Genomic DNA, 22,747 nt, shown 5'->3' with positions numbered 1-22,747 from the left:
TTTAAAGAGCTTTTATAAGATGCTACATGCAAAAAGTTAGTCTAAGAAGCATGAAAACCACAGTGAAAAAAAAAAAGTTAAAAAAAGACAAGTTCAAATTAAAGTTAAAAAGTTTAATAGCTGTAGGGTTTTTTTCTATGAAGGAGACAAAAGACCTGCAACATGGCACAGACAAGACAAACATTTACTGAGGAGAGGTTTTTTTATGCACAAAACAAAAAGAAGGCTGCATGGACATTGTGGAACAATGAGTTGCAAACTGACTCCACATATGACTTGATGTACAGAATGACCTTCAGCTTAAAGATTTCTAAATACTTTGCATCCAAAATTAGCAGCAATAGTTCATTATTCTCAGTGAGCTACCACTCAGTTTTTCTTCAATATTTTGGATAAAAATAATGGAATGAACACAAAGTATTAATCAAAAGATGTAAATATTTCTTTGCTTCATAGATCTATAGTATATGCAGAGTGATTTGATATACCAAAACAAAACTTTTCAACATTAGCAGTGCATGAGAAAAAACTTCCAGTCAGATATCAAGCCCAATTCTGAGTAGCACTTTCCCTTCCAGTGAAATCTAAAGAATTTCTGTGAAATTCACTCCGGGAACAGTTTTATGTTTTAAGAACAGAAAACAGCTTCAATTACTCTGCAAGAAAAGGAAATAAACAAATAGATTGTACACATACAATTTTACCAAAACATAAAAATGGCTACTGGATGGAATATTGACTTGCATCTAAAACAACTCTGCTAAGTCCACGTGAAATAAAAAAGTTGGGTAGACAAGAGAGCAACACTTGCCTTAATACACATAAGCACACCTGCCATATATTTTTTAGTTCCTACATTTTCTATAGTCATAACAACAACCACATTTGGTATGAACAAGTTCCCTTTTAATGCAGAAATTGTACTAACAATTAATGAACCAAAGCTGAATGTGTCAGTCAGAAAACTTGCGATATAACACATACATGTGTAATGAAAGTGAGCCAGAATGTGAGGTCATTTTACGAGGTGATCCATTTTCATCATGTGAGGTGTCTCTTGGATATCTGTAGTATTGCATTTAAAAGGATAATAAATTAATTGCATAGATCATCAGACCTTGGGCGTGTTTTCCGAGCATTGGACGGAAGAGTTAAAGGATGCGGACACAGTACCAGCTGTGAACAGCCATGAGACCTACTGTAGTTGGTTATTGCCTGTGAACCTTGTACACAAACGGAATCTACATTGCTCTGGCAGGATGAGGTAAGTCAAGGTTTTGAACATATATTTCTCTGGCATTGTTCCCAAATGCTTGGGGCACAACTCTGTGTCTGAACCTAGCACAAATGATTCATTCATGATCAGGAGCAATGTTCATAAAGTGCCAACATTTGTGACACAGACAGAACGGAAATGTCTTTTAAAAAAAACACACACATTAAAGCCTCTTTGACATCAATGCAGAAACCAGAACGACAGAAGTATGCAAACATACAAACAAACAAACAAACAAAAAAAAGAAGCTGAAAACATCTATTTCTCACTATTTGAAGCACATAACACACTATCAAAAATAAAATCAAAGTTTCTTTGAAAAATAGGATCAATCTTAACAGTATTTAAAAAATGAATTAAAAAAAACTTAAGAAAACCTTTAAATAAGAGATGTAAAAAAAGAAAATAACAACATGAAAGTGAAAAACAAAAATGTAGAAGTAGATGCAAACACACAGCAATGGCCAATATTAAAGCATCACTACACTGGCCATATCAATCCACCTAAAGAGATATAACAGGACAGAGCCACGCTTTACCAGTTGATCTCCATATCTATGTAATAAGAACTCCATACTCTAATAACAACATCTAATTCTTGCTTCAGAAAATACATTTTTGGGACATTTTCGGGGGAAGATTCAGACTCGAGTTGTATAAAAGGGATGCTTGGGACAAAAAACAAACACAGCAATGACTAAATTGCTATGTTCAGACAATGTTGTCATTAAAAAAACTGAAGCATTACTACACTGATGAAAGGAAATCAAAAGAAAGCCTAAATAATTTTAATTCTCTTATTTACAGGCAGCTCTGAGTGAGATGTGATCCCTGTTAAGCAACTTTGTATTTCATCAAGCGGAGCAGCTCAAAGTTAACCAATATTTCTGATCATAATCTCTGGAATGCTTTAAATCTACTTAACTCTTGTATAGAAGTCTTCTCTGTGAAATCTGTCATGAATGAGCATCATCTCTACTTTATCTTTTCTTTTGTAATCTTCTGATTGTCTGAAGCTTTGATGGGATTGTTGGAACTATAAATTATTTGAGAGTCAAGTGCCAAAAATCAGCAAAACCTCTTCAGGTACATTTTCTGAACCTGATAAACTTGCTGCCATTTCAAGAGAAGCTAATGCAAGCCAGCACCGTAACCGGTCCAAAATATGAGTCACTGGATGTCTTCAATTTGTTTTTTTGAGCGTTCTGTATTCATATATTTGCACCAATCAATCAAAGTAGGACACGTGAAGCTAGAAACACACCAAAACAAAGAATTATGTACAAAAGGCAGGTTCAAAGCCTGAACGTATCAGAAAAAAGTGAAGTAAAATCAGCACATCTTACAAGAGGTCAAAACAAAACATGACTCAAAATGAAACATGGTGTTGAAATGTTATTTTCCTGGTTTCATTCTAGCTCCCCGGAGTAGTGTTACTGAAGAAAAGAAAATGAAATTATGTTCAAAAATCCTTTTAAATGTGTGTCGTGTGTGGTTTTTTTGTGTGTGTGTGCCTATGTGACTTTTTGTCTTGACTATTATCAAAATAGATGCTCCTCATTCTGTTCTTCCGCTTCCCATCGCCTGCCATCCTCCAGCCTGGTTTGTTTGGAGTAAAAGAGTTTGTTTTAAAATATGAGTTTGTAGAAAATATCTTTTTTTTTTTTTTTGTCCTTTCTGTGTAACAGTCCATGTTCCTCCCGAGTGTCTCGCGCATAACGCGTAGAGTCACTGTGCTGAGTTTCAGCACTCAGGGCCTCTTTGGGAGTCAATCAGGCTCCAGTGGAAGGTCTGACACAGGGTTACAATACCAGACGGTTAGAGACAAGAGCTACAGCTGCCTTTTGCAGTACCACATGATGATAAAAATGTTTTCATACTAAGAAATACACATAGAGATGCACACACCAGCAATGATCAAAACCCACCTCTGCTACCTCTTCACTTGTTATGCTGGTAGGTGTAGGTTGTGTGTTCTGTAGGTGTCTCTATGGAAACAGGTTGCTGGACGGCACTTTCCTGAGAGGAAGGCAGCAAAGATTAAATCCATGAGTAATTGTTTCACATAACATTTCAGCGTCATACTGTTCTAGTGAGAGAATACAGAAGTCATTACCTCAACTGAGATGTTGGTGGCAGGCACTTGGGTGTACTGGGGAATGTAGGTCCCCTGCATAGATGTGTTTGCAGGCATGTACTGCAAGAGAATGGAAATTATCACTTTATAAGATGTGTAAATGAAAATCAAGATGCACCATACAAGATTTATGTGTCATATTACATGTGCCTTTATCATCTTAAATTATAAAAGGCAGATTGAAAAAAGTTATCTCCACCAGATGGATTTGGCAGATCCCAAAAAGTGGTGAATGAAACACTCAGTAAAAGCTGAGATCATTGCTTCTCTCATCCCTTGGGTATCATCTTGTATAACACAGAAATGCCAGAGTGTGCTTTGTGCAGTTTACTGACATCGCCTCACATCAACATCAACTTTTGCATTTTCAAAAAAAAGCTGCTTTTGGCTGTACTGACTGTGCCACTGCTGCCCATGGAGAGATGGCTGAGCTGCTGTGTCAAGGGGCCGATCATGGAGTTTGGTTGGATGGACATGGTGTGATCCATTCCTGGTGTCAGGACTGCTCCCTATGGAAGAACATACAGTGGTGTAAGCACTTGCCATTTAAGGATATGGCTGACAATTTTCTCTGTTTTTCTTATTGTCTACAAATCTCATGTGCTGAACCAAACCAACAATGAACTAGAAATGGCTCCAAAGACTAATAACAGCTATCACATTTTCAGTCTCAGGAGAGCAGCTATTTGTACGGCAGAGATTACTGCACATGTGCAGAAACAAGGTTCCATTTACAGAGGTTCACCAACTTGTGCTAAAACCACAACATCTTTGTACTACATTGTACATTTATCAAAGAACTTCAGTACAAAGTCAAGAGCTTGTGATATGTAGCACAACCAGCTAGCGAAGCTCTGTAAGTAGAATCGGATGTTCGACAACAACAAATACATGGTTTGGATACACACACAGTAAGTGGGATCAGTTTATCATTGGTTTGGCTCTGCAAATGAGATTTGTTGACAATAGGAAAAGTAAAGAAAATCGTCAGCTTGATCCTTGACCATAAAGGCATTGTCAGTCAGAAAGACAGACAGTCTGACAGATTGTGAAGACAAGATGTTAAAAGGCTTCCTCTGTACTAAAGTAGGAAAGAGGACCAATAGCTTTAATATTCAAGATACTCACTGTGGGCGGCATAATGTATGACTGGTGGTGTATCCAGGATGGGTTGTGTACCTGCAGAAACAAGAAAGACACAAGTGTACCAAGACACGTTTACATAATATAAACATGTTTTTATCAATTTATAAAACAGGAAATACCTTAAATTCAACTGTATTGTAAAGCAGTTTTTGGCAATTAATGTTTTACAATGACAGGATACTTAAGTTAAGCATCTTAACTAATTAACATCCCAGCTTTGAGGGTCTGAAACTACCCCAGTACCTGGTAGGTGGACACAGGTGAATGCATGTATGGGGAGAGGGAGGTCGGCCCAATCATCCGGGTTGGGGCAATGTTGTAGGGAGAGGAGTAGAACCTGCAAAAAAGAGGCACAATGATATTAGTCACCACAGCATGATCCCATTCCCCCTGGGTGTACAAGGGCTTTTTTTCATACTCGTAGTACTGACCCATTCTGTAAGGCTGTGGTGGGGTCATATGTAAGGGTCATTCCTCCCTAGAGGAAATAGACAAAGGACAGTGTTATTATGAGTGCTATCAGTGTATTATTCCAGAAGCCTCAAGTGATGTTGCATAATAAACATGAACAGTTTTCACTGGAGTCATGCATGAAGGAAAAGAACAAACTCACAGTCTCCCCATCTCTCATCCAGGTCCGGCCATTCTGCAGATATTTCCCCTGACTCTGACGCTTCTTCTGGCCTCCATCTGCAAATTTACACAACAAGGGCTCTGGGGGCACTGCACCGGGGATTTAAGGAAAAAAATTATGTTATATGAAAGATCACATCCTGTATCATAAATTAAATTTTTTTGGTTGGTAATTTGTTTTAAAGATGCAAGATCCAAACAGTTATCACCTCAGAAAAAAAGGGAAAACTGACCTGGAACTCCAGGTGGAGTCTTGATATATTTTCCATTGAAATGTTGGATGATGGCCTCACATTTCTCTGTTGACTCCATCCTGTAGAAAAGTAATTATATGTGTTAATTAAAAGAAAATATTGTGTTCAACAGTAGAGGGTACAAAGAGTCACTGATGTTTCCTACTTGAATATAGAGTAATAATGCAGCTGTGGCTCTGGAGGTGGATACAAGAATTATACTGTACAAATGCAGCCATCTGAATAGTTCAGGTAGATAGTTCTACCCATACTGGCCACAAGAGGGCTCAGTCACCATGATTAGTACAGTAAAAATACACCTTCAACACTGAGTACTCTAAATCTGAACATTTTCTTTGTGTTTCTGAATATTTTCTTCAATTCATGAGGCTACACTATAACTAATCAATTTTAACCAGCTGTACTAAATCACTTAACAAAATATCCAAGTTTATACCTGGCAAAGCCCACTCCCCGGCTGGTTCCATTGGCGTCACGGAGGATGCGAGTGGAAATGGCCTGGCTGAAGGGCTTCAGCATGTTCTCCAGCTCCTGCTCGTCCATGGACAGCGGCAGGTTGGAGATGTACAAGTTGGTGGGGTCCTGCTCCTGTTGCTGAGTGCAAAATAGTAAAAATTAAAAAAAAGACTTAGAAATGAGTATGAGGAGCAGTCAGAGCCATTCATTCCACAACTGTGGAATTAGGACTGGAGCCCTCCAAAAATCAAAAGCCATACAAAAACTGCATGAGGGGATTTATATAACCTTTTAAAAAGGAAGGTGTGTGAGATGTCTGATATTATGAAGGATGTCAAGGGGAGGACATTAGACAGTTAAAACAACAGTTTGAAAGAAAGGGTAGAGGGTTTGAAGCTGAAGGCGCATTTCATTTTGGCTTTGTGAAAGAAAGTGAGCTCTGAGGAGAAAACAGATATTCAGAGATGGTGGAGATAGCACTCTGGCTGGACTTTAGCTGAACTTCTCCCTCATTTTGACTATCTTTATCTTCTCAACTTGTATTCATCCCCTCTCATACTTTATCGTCCAAATGTTATTACCAAAAGGTTAGAAGATAGGCCCATTGTGTGAGACCAGCCTCTTTAAGAGTGAACATGCAGGATCCAGGTAATGTGATATCAAAGCATAATTAAATTTCAAATGGCTCTCCATCCATGGACAATCATTCTGAAGTCATTACATGCTCTTGCTCAGTGCAGAATCACAGCAAAGACGTTTTGGACAAAGACCTTTGGAAATTATCTGAAGAACATCTAAACCATTGTGCTATCATCTCCCCACGTGACAAACATTATCATCCTGTTTCCTATGTCATGGTAATAATATTTCGCTTGCATTCAAGCCGTTATATTCATGTGTTAATCCTGACCTTGAGTGCAGGCACAGAGGCCCGCTCTGTTGGCTTGCATAAATCTAACAAATTATGCAGCTATTCCAAATCTGAATTTGACATTATTAGAAAACCACCTCTAAGAAACTCTTAAAATGTCAGTTTCATTTTACAGTTCTGAACTACTCTGTAGGCCTTTTTTTGTTTTCTTTTCTTCCTACTCAAACAAATTTAATTTGACCAACAGTATCTTGTAAGATAACCAATCTGTATCACCCTCTAACCATTATGCATATTCATTATCTCAGAGTGCAGATGTGATTAAAAACCTGTAAATGTAGCGTGAATTAATTTCCATCCCATGAATAATGCATGTGTAATTGCTGCGATCTGCGCTGAAGGTGATTTCTCCTTCACCTCCCTCCTCCTTCACAGCAGCGCATACAAGCAATGAGGCTCGCACCCACGAGAGTGAGCAGAGGAGACCCACTGTGGATTTCAGCCGTGAATGAGTCAGAGTGAGTCAGAGAGAAATCTGACGCAAACATAAGCCTTGTTGTAAACCTAGAGTGAAGGGGTGAGTGAAATCAAGTTATGTTGCGAGCAAGAAGCCATATGAATGTCAGTGATCCAGCTTAACGAGAGATCAGCTTTCCCAGGGTGTTGGTGGCGTGCGTGTGTGCGCGTACTTGTGAGTGTGTGTCATAATCTGGTTGAGGCAAGGCTGGTGGATAATGTGTGTGTGTGTGTGTGTGTGTGTGTGTGTGTGTGAGAGTGTGTGTGTGTGTGTGTGTGTGTGTGTGTGTGTGTGTGTGTGTGTGTTGACAGGGCGGGTGGCTGGGCATAGGGCCCTGCTGACTGGGGAGCTGCTCAGACACTGAGTCAGATGCCACCAGGGAGAACAGACAGGTCTTTTGTGCATAGCGCAGGCCCTGGGACACACTCCACCAGCACCACTATGAAGCATGACAGACACATGTACCTGTGTCCATCCATGCACTCTTGATTGTGTGCACACATATTCTATAGCGCATTAATACCTATAAATACACTGATTTAAGCATACAACCATGTGCACATGCATTGCTCCGCCCAGTTAACACAAGCACGCTCACACACACAAACAAACTGTGGCTTAATTGGCTTATTTTCAGCAACCATGGCTTGTATAACAAAAAGGGGAAAAAACATGTGAGGAAAGGAAGATAGAGAAGGAGCTTGAGGAGACATTCATAAGAAGCAGATAAGACCGTGGCGTAACCTTCTGCTGCAAGGTTAATGATTCATCATTTAATTTGAAATTAATAATTCATCCTTTAACTTTTGCTGAGTCGCTGACTCACTGTCACAATGTCTTGTTCATGTGCTCAGAATTTAACTCAGGCCAACAATCTGAAGGAAAGTGATACTAAGTAGTAATAAATAAACCCACCAAATATTGACATGTCGAGTGGGGCTCTTACCTTGGCCATCTGAGCCTGCACTCCACCTGCCTTCAGTGCCGTCACTGCCTTCTGAGCTGAGGCCAGACTGTCAAAGTCAACAAAGCCATATCCTGCAGGGACAGACACACACAGCAAGACATACAACTTATGACAACAAGATATGCACACTGCAGGATTCTATGGACACAGGCATGTAATTTGAACTTGTGAAGCACTCACAGTGGAAGTGTCTGAGTCTAAAGAGACTGTCAGCTATGTCCATTTTATGTCACACAATACACACCTGTTAAGGTATAGTGTGAAGTTTAACACACAGTAACCATTTAGCAACCAAGGCAAACAGCTTTATTGAGACAAATATATCAGTAATGTGTTGATACTGATCCTTTCAACTGCAATCTGTAATTTTTCACACACCCTAACAACTGCAGAGATGACTAATCTATGTAGTGGCTTTCTTCTGACGTTATTTCACTCCTTTGTTGTTGATATGCAGTGAAAATATCGTCAACTGACAAGATAAGGTGTTAATGAATACATTATCTCCTTGACAGGCATGATCCAAGAAATCTAAGCATTTCTCCAACATTGATATATTAAGTGTTTATCTTGTTTACAATCTAGGATGTAGGTAGTTAAAATGAAATTATAATATAAGTTAAGCAAATAATATGGATTTCAAATCTTAAAATTGATATTTATTGACTCAGGATCATAGTTGCATGGTGTGAAGTATAGATAAAAAAAAAAAAGATCATAACAGTCAGAGAGTGCCCTAGTGGTTGAGTGGTTAGAGCGAATGCCCTGGTTCGAATCCGGGCAGGGACCTATTCTGCAGGTCATTCCCCTCTCTCTCTGTCTCTGTTTCCTGTCGGCTTCTCTGCCACCTACTAGCTAAAATAAAGGCAAAAAGCCCAAAATAAATCTTTAAAAAAAGATCATAATAGTCAGGAATGAATAACACCATATTGTAAATTACTTAAACAAAGGTGGAACAATTTACAAGACAGAACCTAATCTACAAATACAGTTTGGCTTATCCCACTGTAATCAAATTATTATAATATATATAAATAATAATAATAATAATAGTAGTTTAAATAATACTGTTGCAAAATACTTTTCCCATTACTTGTCATATCCTTACATAATTCTTACATTAACACAAAATGGGATATTCATCTCCCGGACAGTTATCATTACAAAGACCCCGATTCCAAAAATAAATATGTAAACCTTTTTGGTGACCTTGGAATTTCTGGTTGTATTATCCCTTGACCACCCTGATGAAGGCAAGATAGCCGAAAACGTTTGGTAAATAAAGCATGGCGTACTGGAGAGCTTTAATTCTGGTTTTCATACAACAGGTACTTTTCCAATAATGGCTCCTGTTAAAATTCATCATACAGGAAAGGTATACTGTACATACTAACATACTTTTGAGCTCATCTGGACTGAATCTCCTCTGAACTGATCTTTTAGCCTCTGCTCAACAGTTTGTATCAACCAGCTGATGCCTTTATTTCTCACCTTTGCACTTGTTGGTAGTCTTATCCAGGATCGCCTTGGTGGATACTATTTTCCCAAACCTGCAAAACAGTGAGGTTCACACTCAGGAGTGCAATGTGAACTGAAAATAATTACCTGTTTACATTGAATATCACTATTGCAACACTGCTTAGGCAACATGGTTTCTCTGTAAATTTGACACACCCTAAGAGACTGTGCTCCATGATGATTGTATTATAATTCACATGATAGATTCAGTGCAATGACACTGAATACACCATCTGATAATAAATGATGTGCATAGGGAAATCTAGAGAGAGGGGGTGGGACATAAATTAAATGAAATAAGAGTAATGTCCCGTGAGTTTCTGTATGCTGGAGACAACTATAGATTTTCCATTTTTATTCATTCCAGCTCACACACAGATGTCAATCATACCTCGACGGGAATCCAACATGACATGAAAATATGGTAGAAATAAATGTCTCTGCTGCACTAGCACATTGCATCAGAACGCATTATCAATATGAAAATCCTGCATCATCTATCCAGCTGGCCAGCTATACTATAGATACTGCAGATGCATAGCATAGGATCTGGCTCAGGCAAATGCGTCTGTGCGGCAGAGTGTCTATCGGTTCCCATCTCTCGAGGCATGTGCATGCAGTGTAATCTGATATGCCTCTCCTTGGCTGTCCTGTCCAATGCTGGCTCCCAGCCACACTCTCATTCTACTAACCAGCTTCTCTAGGCAGCACTCGACTTTCCGCTGGGTCTTAGTGTCCCTTTAAATGCAAGCAAGCTCTGATCCAGTGACACTGCATTTCATCTGGGCTAGAATACATTTTATTAACAAGGATTAAGTGATGACCGGCTAAAATTGCTATCTGACATTTAATCTGTTGGATTGCTCCAAATTGGAGATGAAATGGATTCTTTTACATTACTCTCCCTTTAGAATCAAGTGAAATCTTTGCATATTTATTTTGTACCAAAGTGCCTTAGAGTCGCATGTGAAGATAATGAAGTGTTTACTGGAATATCTAAGAATTCTACATAATTGATTTAGACAATACAACAATTGACTACACGATTACATTTTGGAAATATAAATAAAGGATACACATATAGTATATAATACAGTGTGTTCCCATTTTACTTCTCTTACTTTAGTTGTTTACTCATAGGTCTCAATATAGGGCAATGCAAAATCCTTAAACAATCATTGGTTTGATCCTATATCACTGTTTACCATCTACTATAGTTCACATTACACAACTAACTCCCTTCTTCTGTGGATTCTGAGGACTTTGAGAAATAACTTAAAACATATTTTTACTCAGGGGCTTTTTGCCATATCTGATTTCTTGTAAAGTTTCATTCTTAAGTCTTTCATTTGTGTTTATACCCTAAAACCAGCAATTCTACATACATGAAGCTGCTTTGACTTGACATTCTTTTCTAACCAAAGGTAGAGCGGACAGACGCTGTTATATGTTACAGCTTACAGTCCAATCCAAATTCTTTGCAAACTCGATCCAGTATTGGTTAAGTAAAGGTCTGATGTATTATGCATTTGAGTTTCTATATAACATGACTATTTCATAGTGCATTTCTGATTCCAGGCCATAGGATAACACCAATTGCACTGAGTGGATATGCCAATGTCTTCCTCTATTTTTCATATGCATCATTACTGTGGCTACACAGCAATCCAACCAGTCCAGTACACCACATTATGACTAGTCTTTTAAGCTGTGAACTCTGCTTGCTGCACTTCTCTGCTTACACAGTTGAGATACCCGTTTACTAAATTGTGCTCAGAGGTCTCGGGCTACATGATGCAGAGCGAAGAGGGGCTGGAGACTCAGCCATGTGTGAGAGAGCACAGCATCCACAGTCAAGCCCAATGTCCATCCATCGTCAACCACCAGAGACGGACCAGGGCAAGAACCAGAGCCACAGTGAGGCACCCAGAGAGACAACTGCAGGGGCCGGAGATGGGGAATCAACCCCCATCCCCTCCTCTCATCTGTCACTCCATACACAGTAGATCTCCGAGCTTGCATACAACAACTCTCTGTGTGGGGGGAGGGGAGCTCCGGGAGTGTTTTGTCCTGACAGTATGCACACATTTACTTTTCAAACTTTATTAAAGTGAATCTAATCCCCTTCATGACTTGTCTTCCTGCTGTTTTACATCCTCATCTACAAGGATTTTCTGTATTAACTATTATTGGATACATTATCCTCTCTCAGTCTAGTTTAACTGAGAATTACACTGGCTTTAATGTGCTCTGCTAAAAGGCAAATTTCATGCAGTGATTTTATCTACTCTGTAAAAGCAGAAATATGAGAACTACCCCCACAGAACACCACCTGACACACAAACCCTGAACTCCATTCACTCCTCCCCCTCTGATTCTCTCCATCCACATTACCCCCCCTCCCCTCCCCCCTTCATGCCATTGCCCTTGTTTGTCTTTCCCTTTCCCCTGGGCTCGCCGTTTCCTGTAGGGTTGGGCAGCCTCATGTGAGCCATATCTTCCAGACAGCTGTAAAATAGCAGGCCTCTCCCTCCCTCTCTCCCTTTTTCAATCTCTCTGGCTCCCCTTTCCCTCCTTTTCTCTCACTCTTCTCTTCTCTTAGATTGTTTCTGCTCCTCTGGTTCTCATCACCAGACTCCAGTATTCAATTAAGAAAGCCCAGATCATTTATCTCAGCCCCTTTTTGTTTTGATGTCTCCCACTGAAGGACTAACAAACATATTGGATGGATTGGTTGATGCTGCTGTTTGATGTCAGACTATATGCTAGCTACAGCAGAGTTTTTGAAGACTCACTCTGATGAGAAACATTGCATGGTACATAATAGTACACAACATGACTTTGAATTAGGACAGTCTCATTGTAATCATATTATATGATGATGATCTAGAAGCATAATTAACCTATAATTCATATAGGTTAAATGTCTAAGAAGGAGCAAGAGGAGACAGACAGAAAGCATTAGTGTGAGAGAGAGACTAAACATACTGTACCTAGTTGTTGGAAAGTCTGTGCTTTCACTGTGCCAAACTGAAAGGTCTCAGTTTGCAGCCCAAATGATTGTTGTTTTTTCCATAAGGCCACTAAATGATGGGCCTTAAAAACAAGGATGAAAATGTGTCTCTCTTCTCTGTTCCAGAAATACCTTTGAAGGGGTGCTAAAGCATTCATGTGCATTTCACCTGTTAGAGAGTCATCCATCTACTGTATTTGCAAAAGTAGTCATGCAATACTTATTGCCTTCAGCCAGTCAACAAGCCATCACTCATCTATCTATTCACCCATCACTCTGTTCTATCTTAATCTGCTCTGCTCCCCTAAACTGGTTCATGCGTGCAGAGGAAAGCCAGAGGAAGATTTATTGGGTGTGCATGTAGAGGTTGGAGAAATCGTTTTTTTGGGTGACTTACGGCTGACAGAGTTTGACCAGATCTTGGTCTGTGGTTCCTGGATGGAGGCCACGGATGTAAAGGTTGGTTTTGCTCAGCTGCTCTCCTCCACTATTGCTGCTGCCATTGCTGATGGTAGAGGTGGTGGTGGTGTTGCTGTTGTTGTTGGGGCTTGGAGGAGCCATCTGATGATTGGAAGGGGACACATACGTCTGCTGCAAAACAAATATAGGGCATAGTCAGATTTGGGATAGTGTAGTCATGAAGGCACAAAGCAGATTCAAGGTTCAAGGTAGAATATATTGTCATTCTCTCCAAATGCAATACTCATTTTACATGGAAATGAAATTGTGTTCCCTCAGTGTTACAGTGTACACAAGAACAGACACAATAAAAACATAAACAACTGCAGAAGCAACAAAGTGCAAGTAGTTTTACTTATTTAGCTCCATGAAATTGGATATATGCACTGATGTAGTAAGTAACTGGGTCTAAGAACGGTTCACTGAGTAATTTACTATAACTACAGGCTGAAGAGAAGAAAATCAATAAAGGACACAATTAGCCAGAACAGGAAAAAAAGTGGCTGGTTAACCTAATGATATGGTGTCAAAGGTGTCAAAATGGGGCCAGAAGGTCACAGCCAGGATATCAAAAGCAAATTAGCTGCTTCTTCTGATTTGGCAAGTCAGGTGAGATGAGATGAAATTAGAGAGAAAATAAAACAGATGCCTATGAAGAAAGAAGCGAATCAAAGACTATGATAAAGAACAATATGTGAGATTGCAGAATGCATCATAAACAGAAAAAAACATGCACATATTCATATTAATAGGTCATACAGAAAGATGTACAGAAATTGTCTTTGTATGTGGGTATGACATATGGACAATGTCCTACAGGCTCTGGTTTAACAAGGCTAAAATCATAGAAAACCCCAACTACAATGTTATATAGATACTTCAACCATTTACTGTGAAAATTAATCAAACTGACGTAGTTTCAACAAGCAGCCAGCAGTGATTTAGTCTCTCCAGTATAACTTGCTTGGCTGGGAGATAAATAAATGGTGACCCTATGGTCAATGTTCACTATCAATGTTCACTATCAGTGCACAAAAAATGAGGAAGACTCGAGATATTTTCAGATTTTAAGTATAATCCAGTCTTTAATGTTGACTTGGCATTGGCACTATAGTACAGTAGTCTTATTAATACCTCTCTGCTAATTTAATTGTATCAAAATTCAGAAGAACATCTTAATAGAGTAGCTGTATTAACTCATTCATATAGACAACATGACATTGGGGACTTAAATTCAGATATTTTAGACAATATTTTTTTGTTTGCAAAACATTTTGAAGAGATACTGACTTTTCCCTAACTTTCTTTCTTTTTTTTTAAATATATATATATTAGTGATGGTTTAGACATGCTGCTTTTGGCAGAAATGTGAACTGTAAAAAAGTATACCATACATGGGAACTACTGTACATATGCTTTGCTTATCTAGTGAAGGCAAGTGAATCCTTTCATAAATGTAAAAACAAAGCGTATAATATTAAATCTGGGTGGAACTAAAGTGGCTGAGCTACATTATGCTGCAAGAGAGGCTTTTATGTTGTGGGTTAAAGCTGGAAAGGTTTTGAGAACAGTTTTCATTGGGAGTTCCAATGAAAACTGTTCACAGTGAGATTTGTGGATTATCCACAGAAACCGGGACATTGTTTCTGGAAATAAACTTTTAAATTGGGTTTTTCAAATGGATTTTTTCAGCGCTTTGAACAGCACAAACCATTTCCATTCACTGCTATTGTCTTGGGAAGATGGCAGAATTCTTGAAACCTAAACTATATGCATGGATACAGCCCCCTAAATGTATTTTTTCATAAGAATTAAGGTCACGTAATTTAGCAAATCTCTCAGATGACTGTATATATCATCACTGTCAAAAATGATATGCTCTGGGTTATGTGCTTGTACATAAATGTCACTTCTCCAGAACAGATTTCTTGATCAGGCTGTTACTTATGCCCCTTCTACACTGTTAACATATAAAAGGAGCAGTATGCAGTGACTTTACTCACAGTGACTAGGAGCATGTTATGGGGTATGTACAGCATTAAATGTAACTACATATATGGCAGTAATACAGAATCTTAAATGTATGTGTGTGCACATGTAACTGATGCATTGGTAATTTTTTGTGGCAGCTGTTTTCATCAGATGGTTGTATTCATGACTAATCTCTTGGTACCATAGCTCAGAATAACTCAATTACATTGGATTGTAAGTAAAATGACAGCTAGGTTTGGCCTTAGTGTTGCCTCCCTCTCAGTGCTAGAGAAGGAGGAACTGTTTGATTAGTTAGGGTCACCAGGCTTGGCCCCCGGGAACAATGGGATGGCTTGTTGGACACCAAAAGGTTAGCACTGGACCACCAGCCTATTAATAGAGAGGGAGTTGTCAAAAGAGTGCTGGAATCAAGCTAATTATGACCTCTATTCCTTTCTGCTGTGGATCTGGTCTTGGCAACTAGTATAAGACTATTAGGGATCATTACATATGACAGAAAGTATTTAAACTAGGCCTGGATGTTGCAACAGGAAAAAAAACAACACTCAAAATACTCCATTATGTCGGAACCAATGATGTGTGTGCCAATGAACCACAACCAATCAACAAATTGAGCTCCAACTAAACGTCATCATCTCATCAGTCAACACAGAACTTCAACAGCTCTCCCTAAAGCACATGTACATATTTGAAGAATGTTAACGTACAAAATAAATCATCAACAATTTGATTTTTTTTTTTTTTTAGTAAAAAGTAACCTGCTAATGATAACTATTTCTGTAGCAGCAATATTTTATACATATATTTTGGAAAAGTTCTTGCCCCTGCAATATTACACTATATCAAATATGGATGAATTATACATAATCATAATATAGAACTATAATATAATGTCAAGTAACATGTATTGTGTACAAAAGCTTTTATGTTTCTCTGAAAAATATTTCCTTAAAAATAACTTGCCTATAAATGGTTTAGAAAATCTTCTGTTCTTCTGAGAATGAACTTCACTTCGAAAAAGGTTAATACTGAGGTCCCTGAGAATATGGCATGTTTTGTTTTTGTATTTATAAGCTAAAGTGTCAATGATACTATAATTAAAATAGGTAATGTCAGTATTTGGTGGTTGATAAATACTATGTATGACCACATTTTTGTTTGTGTCACACAACAATTCAATTAAAACTGATTTAACCTCTATTTCATCAGAATTTAGAAAAATGTTATGTTGATTAGCAAAATCAAAATTTTGATGAGCAAAGATGTCTGATGAAGTGAGTAGAGTTATATGACAGCAGTTCATAAAGGTCTAGTCCTTTGGATTCTTCAGGTTTCAGTTAGAGTGATTACAGAAAACTCAAATTTAAGGAGGATAAATTATGTACCAGCTGATCATAATTTTTAGGGAGACTAAGAATATTTGCAAAACAGTTTACATTCAAATGGAAATGATTCTGTGAAGCAGCTGAATTAGAATTCACTGCAGTATTCGCAAGAGTAGAAATGTTAGTAGCGGAAAAGAACTTTGAATCAGGGTCAAAATCTGTTTCATGACAAACATTTTAATCTCTGCTCAGTCCAAATGGATTAAATGGAAGTGGAAATGGGATAATGGAAATGGAATAATGGCAACATTAAGGGTTAAATTAAGTAGGTTTAATGTTTATTATTTTTCCTGTAATTTTTGCTATGTGTTAAACTATATTAGCTCGCAAAAAGGTGTTCCTATGTTAGTTTTTCTCATTGTAACGTTTCATTACATTACATGCACAAAAATAAATGTAATGCTTGCTAATGGTTCTGATGCATCTTTAACTATGTTCAAATAAGGTTTATTACTCTTGGATATTTTCCTTTGTCTGTAATAACAAAATTTTAAGCCCCTCAAACATGGAATATAGGAGATGTAACAAACTGAGAGCATACAGACTTGTTAAAATTATTACTTCCAGTAATCAAACCTTTCTGATAAGAGTAAAAGTCCATTTACTTGTATTCCAAGTGATAAGTATCATACACAGATTTTCAGCCTACCTCAAGCACTGTCTATTGGCAGGATAACTATAAAAATTGACATGATCAAAGATGCACATTAAGCATGTACAATGATGTATGTGTGAAATATGAATGCAATTTTTGCTAATAGACCTCACTGCTAAACCCTGAATACAGAAGAAATGTGTACTCTTATTACTTATAACTTGTATATATGTATAGCAGTAACATCCTTTCAAACACTACTAATATGACCAGAAATACCAATTCTTTTACAAGCTTTTTTGTATCCCTACTACTCAGCTGGCTTACATTTTGGACCCAGCCTTCAGAACATACCCCTTGTCTTTTTAGTCAAGCTGAGAAAATCACAGTGACTCACAGAGCCCATTCATCTTGGTCCTCTTCTCTAATCTCCCGCTCTTCTTTAGCATCAATAGTACACTGTTTGTTTTTCCACAATCACAGCCTCTTCCTGTGCTTTCCCATGCTTTCACTGTAGGCGTACCGCACAGACTATCAGGAGGGATGCACCTGCAGAGGCCTGGGGAGATAGGATCTGACGGGAGACCGAGTCTGGGCCCAAGCCTGGCTAGTGAGGCCTGTCTAATTGGGATCTGAGCTTGTTAGCGGAAAGTGCTAATCCCTCTCATGTGCTCTCCAGTCAGAAGGTAGTGTCTCATTAGGACCGCTCTGCTAGGCTCCTTGTGAGAAAAAGATGGCAGTGAATCAGATCCACACCTACTCCCCCTCTGCACCAGTGCCCAGCTCCAGGTGTTTGCCACCCATGTAAGGTAAAGCCAAATGTGCTGGTGCAGATGCAGACACATATGCATGCAGAAGACCACAAATGCAGTTAGGGAGGGAAGGTCAGAGAGTATGACGAGACACTTAAATAAGACTACATATCCTTTCAGTTAGTTCCCAAAATGTGACCTCCTGGAATATTACTGATTTTTCTCCTACTCGTTACTCTTCAGTCCACAGATGCCTACATATCTGTTTACACTGCACCTTACATGCATCACATTGTCATCTTAGAGCATTCCTTACATTCCTCTGTGATACACAAACGTTTGTGTTTCCCCCCCTTGAGGTGGGGGGTATGTGTTGGGTTTAAGATTAGGGTTCAAGCTGTCATTGTTAAATTGAACTACATTCCTGGAGACTCTTCTGTGCACATACAGCAAACACTAATAAACAATGAGCACCAAATGGTTTCAAAAACAGGAGGCATTTAGTTTGACAACAAATGCACAGTTTCTTCCAGTCGTTGTGAGTACAACATACAGTCCTCACATCCTAGAATTATCACATTTTATACAGTTAGTAGTCAGAGGAAGATGGGTATAGCTCTTTGTCTCATTATTATAGTTGTGCAAGCAACATAACTACAGTAAGTAGCCTACAGTATGGTGCAGAGAGAAGAGGAGTGCTGCAGGAAGCAACTTAAGACTGATGAGGTGATTACAGTTGGAGGGAGCAAAGGTGATGCCCACAGGGAGTACAGGTGACTCAAGGACTTTGTCATCCGAGAGAGAACAATGAACGTTAAGTGAGGCAGGATATATGCCTTCAACTCAATAGGAATAGCAAAGATGTGAGCCTGATTATGTGACGCTTGAATGTGACAGCTTTGAGGCAACCTTCTTTTTGTTTCTGATACTGAGGATGTCAGAACAATCATCCCATTTGGTTCTTTCATTTAATTATCTTTATCCTAAGATAAGCATATAGTTACTTAAAAAGTCCTGAGACAAATAATTACATTAATTTAAAAGTGTAAAAAATATATATTACTCCAGATTGTTCACCCTAATCCACATAATGGTGTAGCATCATTTCAATAATGCAAGTAAAACTGTTAAAAAATAATCTATATATATTGCTAAAACAGCAATTATTTATCCTATGAAACAAGTATAAATTTACAAATACATGAAATATTGTATCTTAAATGATAAAGAAATATCTTAAAAGTGGAGTCCTACCTGTTTGGTATAAGAAACCTTCAAAGGCACAGTGGAAAAGATCATAGTGTTACAGACTTAATATCTTTGTATTATGTTTTTGCAGCTACAAGAAAAACAGAGACCAAGAAAAACTGTGCAAGGTAGGAAGAAATTAAAATGAAAATCCTTGGCGTCCTATGGTTAAAAGGTGAGACTTCTCCTCACTCTCCTCCTGACTCAATCCAGTCAACTATAAAAAAACACCAGAAAAACCTAATCAGGAGCTTGAAAAAGTCTGTTTTAAACAGGCATCAAGTGAGCTGAAAGTAAATTCTTAAGACATCAGTTACAGAGGAATGTCCAGGCTCTCTTCTCCATGTGAACTGAACAACTGACAGACAAGAAATCAAGGTATGTGAAACACAGGGGAGAAGAAAAAAAGACGGGGTGGGGGGGGTGTTAATCGAAAGCAGAGGAAAAGGGGGGAAATCTCTTAATCCTTTTCTTTTCTCCGCCCTTTTTCTCGTAGTAAAAGACACAGACCAGGGGTTACCACTTGACGCTGGGTTTACAAGTCCTCCCTCTATGTGACTTTGGCGCTGTAACTATCTGAAATGTGTAAGAAAAAAAAGAGAAAAAAAGGTGTGTACACGTCTTCTTTCAAGGAAAAAGGTTTGAGTTTGCAGAGCCCCTCTTGAACTGAGCACATTGTCTGAATCCAGGATTCCAGGAATTCCAGGTCATTAATCTAAGCAATCTGAATTCCTGCCAGCCGTGAGGCAGGGAAGGGAATAACACAGGGAAGGAGAGGAGGGAGGTGTTTGATTTCAGTTTGGTTCAAACGTTATTCAAGAATTGCTGAGAGTCAGGCATCAGCATTCCAGTCACACCTTATCAGCAGTCTTTTAAAGACACGTTTTGGCATTAACCTTGACAATTTCTTTAAGAATCAGCACTCAAAATGCTCTCTTGGAAGTGAATGGCAGTTTAAACTGTAGTTGCAAACAATTATGTGTATCATACTGTTCAAACCGGAATTTCAAATGTAAAAAATCTATACAATCTATACAACCATCAGAAAAGATTGCACACACACACAAGAATGGCAACACATGAATTATTCATTTGAGTAAGCAAGTTAATCAATATTAGACCTTATATATTGTTCCAGCTCTGTGGTCATTTTGCCCTACAACTAAGCTGAACATCCCATATATCCACACACAACATGGTAATATTAGACATGATTCATGGTCTCTGTAACTTTCCTCTTCTCCATAGTGCCATGCAAAACCCTCTCAGTCATCATTAGCAGGATTGAAGGGGTGGGGCATATCGGTACGCGTAAAAGAGGGAAAAAAACTTTGCCAACTTGTGGTTAATTCAATGAAAATATTACCTAAGCGAAGATGCAGTTAATTTAACCCCTTAGAATTTCTATATAAGGGGAATATAATTAGCCTTTATTAGCTTGTTGTGAGCAATGCGAGCATCTACAGCACATTTGTAAGCTGCGCTCTGGTGTGCAGGCGAGGTGTAGGAAGAGAACAGCGACCGTATCCGAACAAACGAAACTGTAGTAGTAATCAACGGGCAACAATGTAACGGGCCCAGTGCTCATTTATAACAATGTGGCGACAGCATCAAGGAAGACGATAGCAAAGGCTTGCAAACAAGCAAGTAAGAGAATTTAAAACGTCGCCTGTGATCCACTTTCAAGGACACTGCAGCTTAAACAGCCGAGCAGCTTTTAACTGGAGAGGCTGAGCTCCAACAACACCGCATCGAGAAATATAACTCAGTAATCCAGTAAGAGAGGATAGAAGTAGGTTGTGGTGTTGCTATTTACCTTCTTGTTGTTTTTGACGGGGTAGCCGTTGTATGGGTTGATTCCTGTCCTTGGCGGCACAGAGAGCAGCATTTTTAACACGGCGCTGTGTCCGGAGGAGCGGAGAGCCAAGGCAGTCAGCTGACGTCAGCCAGGGAAATTGAGCCAGGAACAGCGGTAGTGATTGGAGTCGCTCTTCCCAGCACTCTGATGTGCTCCACACACTACACTACCTATGTGCTCATGTGATATAAAACTGACTTTATCTACAAACCTACTCTCCTTTTAAATAATAAATGAAAACATATTTTACTTAGATATATAACTATAAATTCCTCTGTAAAAGCGCCAATCCAAGTCATCCAACTAGGATTTTGTTTTTTTGGTGAAGAAAAGCAGAACTGTAGTATACATAAGGTTTGACTCATATAAGATGTCCATATCTGCATCAGAGCCAGGAGTGGGATTGGTGATTTTTGGGCACTTTCTGGAGAAGCATGTTGCCCCCCTTGAAGACCCTCTACCCTTTCAGTCAATCTTTTTAGCAGCTGGTTTTGGTGTCAAGCTAAATGAGCTTCAGGTCAAGATGCAGTGATGCACAGAAGTGAATAGCACTACTGCTATTTCCTGGGTTGGGAGTAAACACTTACTGTGACCTGGAATAACTGTTACTCTTATAAGGGTTTGAAAACCAGAAAAACTACTTCTTGTTCTGATGTGCCCTATTCCTCCTTAATTCAAAAGTAGCGGTGTCGACTGCTGTTAATGGCAAATTATCTCAGAATATATTTGTTCACGGTATATTTTAAAGCAAATAGGGACGCAGTTGTGCTATGTCCTTGTTTCGATCCAAGTTTGATTGAATCTGCCGTAAAGGATAATCCAGGGTATTTTTCAGCTGGACCCCTATGGGTTTTTTTTTTTTTTTTTACAGTTTCTGCCATAATGACATTTTAATGTTTCATTGCTTAGTGGACTGTAGAACTTTCTTCCAAGTCTTTAGGAGCAATCTCCTCCCATGCATATACACAATAAGGGTTCAACTCCAAAACGTGATAAAATCCCTCTAGTTTGAGCCAATGCCATCTGGGTGACATTTCACAGTTACATAAGTCAAGACGTGGCAGGCACCAGAAGCAACGTCTCACCTGTTGCCCAAAAAGGCTAAAGCTGGCCCCTGGTCACTTGATACCAACAGGAAAAGGAAGCCTAATCCTCAAAATAAGTTGTCTTACAACTGAAATGTCACATTCTTGTCTTCCTCTCTGGTCATCTTTGTTAAATGTGACACAAGATCATATTTACGTACGTATGGCAGCTAAATTCTTGTATTTTAGCATTGGACAGTAGCATTGGACAGTAGAATCTCTACACTGAAATCTAAACAAATTACACTTATTCCTGCGTCCAAGTTTTCCTACAAAAAAATGTTTAATTGTCTATTTAACATCCTTTAAATTACATCTAATTATTCTCTCTCTCTGAAGAGACCCAGAATCTATGAATATGCAAATAATTTTCATCTCAAAGTTTAATTGCTGGACACATGATATCTCTTACTTCACTGAAAAGTCCATTCTCTGTGAATGCACATTGGAGGCTGCAAGCACATCACATTTGTGCAAGTTTTATACTGGACCATGATCAGTTCTTAACTATTTATGATGTCACAAATCATGCTTGTAAGGCATGTGACCCAAACTCTGATTTAAGATGAGCACAGAGAAACTTTG

General features: G+C 38.7%; 1 protein-coding gene across 2 annotated transcripts; it reads right to left on the bottom strand.

Moving 5' to 3' along the window:
- Positions 1 to 104: 104 nt before the first annotated feature.
- On the bottom strand, positions 105 to 21,150 carry LOC133987379 (RNA-binding motif, single-stranded-interacting protein 2-like). Of its 2 annotated transcripts, none has more exons than XM_062426719.1 (14): positions 21,036 to 21,150; positions 13,186 to 13,379; positions 9,749 to 9,807; positions 8,237 to 8,328; positions 5,883 to 6,040; positions 5,426 to 5,505; positions 5,173 to 5,282; positions 4,991 to 5,037; positions 4,803 to 4,896; positions 4,542 to 4,592; positions 3,812 to 3,922; positions 3,393 to 3,473; positions 3,205 to 3,295; positions 105 to 3,067 (listed from the first exon to the last, which is right to left on the bottom strand). In XM_062426719.1, exons 1-13 carry the CDS (start codon positions 21,105 to 21,107, stop codon positions 3,218 to 3,220), a joined length of 1,227 nt encoding a protein of 408 aa, XP_062282703.1. In that variant the 5' UTR covers positions 21,108 to 21,150; the 3' UTR covers positions 105 to 3,067; positions 3,205 to 3,217. The 2 variants fall into 2 exon arrangements, with proteins under 2 accessions (XP_062282703.1, XP_062282706.1); XM_062426722.1 differs by having other exon boundaries at positions 13,186 to 13,376.
- Between the last annotated feature and the right edge of the window lie 1,597 nt (positions 21,151 to 22,747).

The sequence above is a fragment of the Scomber scombrus genome, chromosome 10, assembly GCF_963691925.1.
Source record: "Scomber scombrus chromosome 10, fScoSco1.1, whole genome shotgun sequence".
Classification (NCBI taxonomy): Eukaryota; Metazoa; Chordata; class Actinopteri; order Scombriformes; family Scombridae; genus Scomber; species Scomber scombrus.
Note: the sequence above shows the minus strand (reverse complement) of the source record. Positions and strands in the feature narration are given on the sequence as shown.